Raw genomic sequence first — 6,039 nt, 5'->3', positions numbered from 1 at the left:
TGCAAGATCCCGGCTATAACACAGAGTCCTCGTTACAGGAGCAGGGTGTGTGTGTTATCAGTCCCCGCAATAGGAGGGGGGTGAAAGGTCAGCTGCTCAATCACCGACACTTGCCATAGAGGGAGTGTAACGAAGGGTCACCAGACTGATTCCTGGGATGGGGGGGATTGTCCTATGACCAGAGATCGAGTAGATTGAGTAGACTCGAGTTTGGAAGAATGAAAGGTGATCTCATTGAAAGATACAACATTCTTACATGGCTTGACAGGGCAGATGCAGACAGGATGTTTCCCCTGGCTGGGGAGTCTAGAACCAGGGGTCACAGTCTCAGAATAAGAGGTCTGCCATTTAGGGCTGAGATGATGAGAAACTTCTTCACTGAGAGGGTGGTGAATCTTTGGAATTCTCTACCCCAGGGGGCTCTGGAGGCTCAGTCCTTGAGTATATTCAAGATAGCAATTGATAGATTTTTGGATATTAAGGGAATCAAGGGATATGGGGATAGTGCAGGAAGGTGGAGTTAAGGTAGAAGATCAGCCAAGGGGCCGAATGGTCGACTCCTGATCCTATTTCTTATGTTCTTCACCCCTGCCCCACACGCATCTATTGAAAAGGGGGGAGAGGTTAACACTTTATCCAAACATTCCCTCCATCCCCGCAAACGTTGTCGGGAGTCACGCGCCACAGGGCGGACAATCTGTGCTTCCTTGTACAGATCCGGCTGTGTGTGTGTGTGTGGGACGGGGGGGGGGGGAGCTGAGAGTATCATGGTGGGGATACTGGGTGGGTGGGAAGCTGACAGATAAGAGTCAGGAGTTTGTAGCTCAGACACCCTGAACTCGCAGTGAGTCATTCGGCTTCTTGAACCATAATATTTAATCATTTATTAGGGTACATGTGAAAATGGGCCTGGTGTGAGTAGTCTGAGCAGGGTTTTGCAGTTTGTAAAATGGCTGTCGCTGTTTCCTCGGCTCGAACTCACGCGTTTCCCCCCCCCCCGCCTGCCGGGAGAGGCAGTGGGTCAGGTGCAGTCCGCTACGTACGAGTGCTCGAGGATGAAGTATTTCTGTCCAGACTGTCGCAGCATGATGAAGACGGGCTGGAGCGGGTACCGGTCGATGGCGGAGGGGAACGGGCTGAGGTTGACTTTGGGCAGCACGAGTTTGATGGCCCGGCCGATGCCCAAGGGCGGGGGTCCCGACAAGATGGGCGGCAGGTGGGACTCTGCGGAACAAACGGAGAATGAGAATTATCGTCAGCCAGGCAGAGAGGGGAAAAGGAGCAGGGGTGTGAGATGGAAAATACCAGAGGTGCAATGGTATCTGTGGGTGTGAAAGGTGTCCACAACTGGGATCTGTGGTTTCTGTGCCTCCACACTCTGCCCTTGGGGAACTGTGAATGGTGGAAGGACTTGCCAGGTGATTAATGGTCAGACAGGTCGCAAAATCAACCTTCATGGCCATGCCCATCCATACCCCAGCCGATAGGGGTCAGTCCTATACAGTGGGACAGTTTATGGGTTCCCACAGCCCATACGATGAAGGTGGGGGGAGGGCGATGTTCCCTCTTCATGTATTTTTTGGGCTGCACGGCCCATTCACAGTTTCGCACGTGTGCACGATTTAACATTGAAAAAGCAGATCCTGGACCGCGCGGGGCCGGCAGTGGGAACGTTGGCGGGACTCGCCCACACCCACCGGACGCGAGCATCCTGCTGGATGTCGACCCAGAATTCAGAGCCATGGCTCCGCTCGCCGGGACTGTCCGGAACGGGATTCGAACCCGGCACCTTCAGACCCAGAGATTGGGGAATGCTCGCACTGAGCCCCAGGCTGGCTCCGTATCCATGGTTACACGGGTGATAACCGGATTGCTTCTGCTTTATTTATTGGGAACCAGGATAAGAACATAAGAAATAGGAGCAGGAGTAGGTCATACGGCCCCTCGAGCCTGCTCCACCATTCAATAAGATCATGGCTGATCTGATCATGGACTCAGCTCCACTTCCCTGCCCGCTCCCCATAACCCTTTACTTCCTTACTCAAAAATCTGTCTATCTCAGCCTTAAATATATTCAATGACCCAGCCTCCACAGCTCTCTGGGGCAGAGAATTCAATAGATTTACAACCCTCTGAGAGAAGAAATTCCTCCTCATCTCAGTTTTATTCTGAGACTATGTCCCCTAGTTTTAGTTTCCCCTATGTGGAAATATTCTCTCTGCATCCACCTTGTCGAGCCCCCTCATTATCTTATGTTTAGATAAGATCACCTCTCATTCTTTGAACTCCAATGAGTATAGGCCCAACCTACTTAACCTTTCTTCATAAGTCAACCCCCTCATCTCCGGAATCAACCTCGTGAACCTTCTCTGAACAGCCTCCAATGCAAGTATATCCTTCCTTAAATAAGGAGACCAAAACTGTACACAGTACTCCAGGTGTGGCCTCACCAATACTCTGTACAGTTGTAGCGGGACTTCCCTGCTTTTATACTCTATCCCCCTTGCAATAAAGGCCAACATTCCATTTGCCTTCCTGATCACTTGTTGTACCTGCATACTAACTATTTGTGTTTCATGTACAAGGACCCCCAGGACCCTCTGTTCTTTAGCACTTTGCAATTTTTCTCCATTTAAATTATAATTTGCTTTTCTATTTTTTATGCCAAAGGAGATAACCTCACAGTTTCCCACATTATACTCCATTTGCCACATTGTTACCCACTCACTTAGCCTGCCTGTTTCTCTTTGCAGATTTTTTGTGTCCTCCTCACAATTTGCTTTCCCACCCATCTTTGTATCATCAGCAAATTTGGCGACATTACACTCGGTCCCTTCATCCAAGTTAATTAATATAGATTGTAAATAGTTGGGGACCCAGCACCGATCCCTGTGGCACCCCAGTAGTTACAATTTACCAACCGGAAAATTACCCCTTTATCCCGACTCTCTGTTTTCTGTCAGTTAGCCAATCCTTTATCCATGCTAATATATTACCCCAACCCCGTGAACTTTTATCTTTTATGTGCCACCTTATAGAATGCCTTCTGGAAGTCCAAATATACCTTATCCACCCTGCTCGTTACATCCTCAAAGAACTCCAGCAAATTTGTCAAACATGATTTCCCTTTCATAAAACCATGCTGAATCTGCTTGATTGAATTATGCTTTTTCAATGTCCTGCTACTGCTTCCTTAATAATGGACTCCAACATTTTCCCAACGACAGATGTTAGGCCAACTGGTCTATAGTTTCCTGCTTTCTGTCTGCCTCCTTTTTTAAATAGGGGTGTTACATTTGCGGTTTTCCAATCTGCTGGGACCTGTCCAGAATCCAGAGAATTTTGGTAGATTAGGGAAAGGAACTTCAGCCTAGGATGTGGTATTGTTCGAGATTAGCAGAAGTACACAGGGTGTTTGGGTAACAACCTCTGCCCATTATTTTAACACAAATGGAACTGTGGGTTAACCTCTGTTAAAACAGCAAGGAAATGTTTGCAGGGCTTTGGGGAAAGGGAAGGGAAGTGCGAGGAATTGGAGAGCTCTTTCAAAGGCCCGATGGACCAAATGGTTCTCTGAACAAAGGAATGTTACAAGAACATATTAAAATATTTGCCCCCATATTTGCCACTTACCCATTCCGTTTACCACCATCACCAACAGAAACCTCCCAGCTTTTCTATGCTGACAAAAGGTGATGCTACCTGTTGGGGAAAGGTCAGGTGGGCAGAACAGTGACAAATGGAGTTCAACCCAGAGAAGTGTGAGGTAATGCATTTGGGGAGGGCTAACAAGGCAAGGGAATATACATTAAATGGTAGTATACTGAGGGGTGAAGAGGAACAAAGGGACCTTGGAGTGCAGGTCCACAGATCCTTAAAGGTAGCAGGCCAGGTGGTTAAGAAGGCACACGGAATGCTTGCCTTTATTAGCCGAGGCACAGAATACAAGAGCAGTGGGGGGGTTATGCTGAAACTGTATAAAACACTGGTTAGGCCACAGCTGGAGTACTGCGTGCAGTTCTGGTCACCACATTACAGGAAGGACATGATTGTACTGGAGAGGGTGCAGAGGATGTTGCTAGGACTGGAAAACTTTAGCTATGAGGAAAGATTGGATAGGCTGGGTTTGTTTTCTTTGGAAGAGGAGGCTGAGGGTAGGCCTTATTGAGGTGTATAAAATTATGTGGGGCCTGGATAGAGTGGCTAGGAAGGACCTGTTTCCCTTAGCAGAGGGGTCAATAACCGGGGGGTATAGATTTAAAGTAGTTAGTAGAAGGATTAGAGGGGATTTGAGGGAAATTCCTTCAGCCAGAGGATGGTGAGGGTCTGGAACTCACTGCCTGAAGGGTTGGTAGAGGCAGAAACCCTCGCCACATTTAAAAAGTACTTGGATGTGCACCTGAAGTGCCATAACCTGCAGGACTACGGACCTAGAGCTGGAAAGTGGGACACAATGGGCCGAAATGGCCTCCTTCCGTGTTGTAATTTTTCTATGATTCTATAAGGTGTTCTATGATAGAATGTTCATACAAGCATTCAGGATAGGAGGGGCTGAATGGGCCAGGCGGCCTTTTGCTGCCGTGGGGTTCCTCTGGTTTGGTGCCCAGTGTTAGCTTGCCTTTCTCTCTCAGTTACTGACCAACCTGCTCGGAATGCCCAGGAGTTTCCTGGTCCTGTTATTACTGATGTACCGTTTCTGGCAGACTCGCGACTTACTTTCACTCTGCTTCTCAGTCATTGCGTTTCTGGTCTCCCCCAGTCTCAGGATGGCATGCTGGCTACAGACGGAACAAAAATGTATTTAGTGCACGGTTTAAGACGGTCCTAAACCCCAGCGTGGGTTAGTCTCACGACTGAATCCGAGCTTCTCTACCACCAACAAGGAATCATTGTCCCGCCATTAATCACTCTTTACAATACCGCAACTGAGTGGTTAGAACCATCACGCAATATTGAACAGGCTGGGGTGCTTTGCACTCAAACAGGGAAGGGTGAGGGGTGTGCCGATAAAGGTCTTCAAAATTATGAAGGGATTTGATAAGGTAGACCTCAGGAGAAACAGCTTTACCCAGAGAGTGCTGAGAATGTGGAACTCGCTGCCAATTATAGTATAGATGCATTTGAGGGAAAAATCGTAGCATGAAGCTCGATAAGTACATGAAAGAGAAAGGAAGGTTTTGTTGAAAGGGTGAGGTAAAGTAGGGTGGCAGTAGGCTCGTGGAGCATAAACATCGGCAAGACAGTCCCTCTTGCCTGCCGTTGCTCAGTCGGTCGTGGGTTCAAGTCCCATTCCACAAACTTGAGCATTAAATTCATGGCAACACTCCCAGTGCAGTACTGAGGGAGTGCTGCACTGTCGGAGGGGCAGTACTGAGGGAGTGCTGCACTGTCGGAGGGGCAGTACTGAGGGAGTGCTGCAGTGTCGGAGGGGCAGTACTGTGGGAGTGCTGCAGTGTCGGAGGGGCAGTACTGAGGGAGTGCTGCAGTGTCGGAGGGGCAGGACTGAGGGAGTGCTGCACTGTCGGAGGGGCAGTACTGAGGGAGCGCTGCACTGTCAGAGGGACAGTACTGAGGGAGTGCTGCACTGTCGGAGGGGCAGTACTGAGGGAGTGCCGCACTGTCGGAGGGGCAGTACTGAGGGAGGGGCAGTACTGAGGGAGCGCCGCACTGTCGGAGGGGCAGTACTGAGGGAGCGCTGCACTGTCAGAGGGACAGTACTGAGGGAGTGCTGCACTGTCGGAGGGGCAGTACTGAGGGAGTGCCGCACTGTCGGAGGGGCAGTACTGAGGGAGCGCTGCACTGTCGGAGGGACAGTACTGAGGGAGCGTCGGAGAGAGAGTACTGAGGGATGGCCGCACCGGCAGAGAAGCTCTCCTTCAGATGAGATGTTAAATAAAGGCCCTTATGTGCCCTGAGGTGGACTTAAAAAAATTCCATGGCTAATATTTCGAAGAAAAGCAACGGGTTCTCCCCGATGTCCCGGCCAATATTTATCCCTCAACTAACATCACTAAAAACAGAAGGTCTGGTCATTATCAC

General features: G+C 49.4%; 1 protein-coding gene across 4 annotated transcripts in view; it reads right to left on the bottom strand.

Annotated features, from left to right (window-relative positions):
• Nucleotides 1-885: 885 nt before the first annotated feature.
• The window catches only part of wdr97 (WD repeat domain 97), a 184,065-nt gene continuing 178,911 nt past the window's right edge, over nucleotides 886-6,039 (bottom strand). For all 4 annotated transcript variants that reach the window (XM_070881917.1, XM_070881914.1, XM_070881916.1 and 1 more), the window contains 2 exons: nucleotides 4,717-4,778; nucleotides 886-1,224 (listed from right to left, as the gene is read on the bottom strand). In XM_070881917.1, coding sequence (XP_070738018.1) covers nucleotides 1,022-1,224; nucleotides 4,717-4,778 — 265 coding nt within the window. In that variant the 3' untranslated portion in view covers nucleotides 886-1,021. The remainder of the gene's footprint in view (nucleotides 1,225-4,716; nucleotides 4,779-6,039) is intronic.

This window comes from Pristiophorus japonicus, chromosome 5, assembly GCF_044704955.1.
Source record: "Pristiophorus japonicus isolate sPriJap1 chromosome 5, sPriJap1.hap1, whole genome shotgun sequence".
Lineage (NCBI taxonomy): Eukaryota > Metazoa > Chordata > Chondrichthyes > Pristiophoridae > Pristiophorus > Pristiophorus japonicus.
This window is presented reverse-complemented; position numbering and strand designations above follow the sequence as displayed.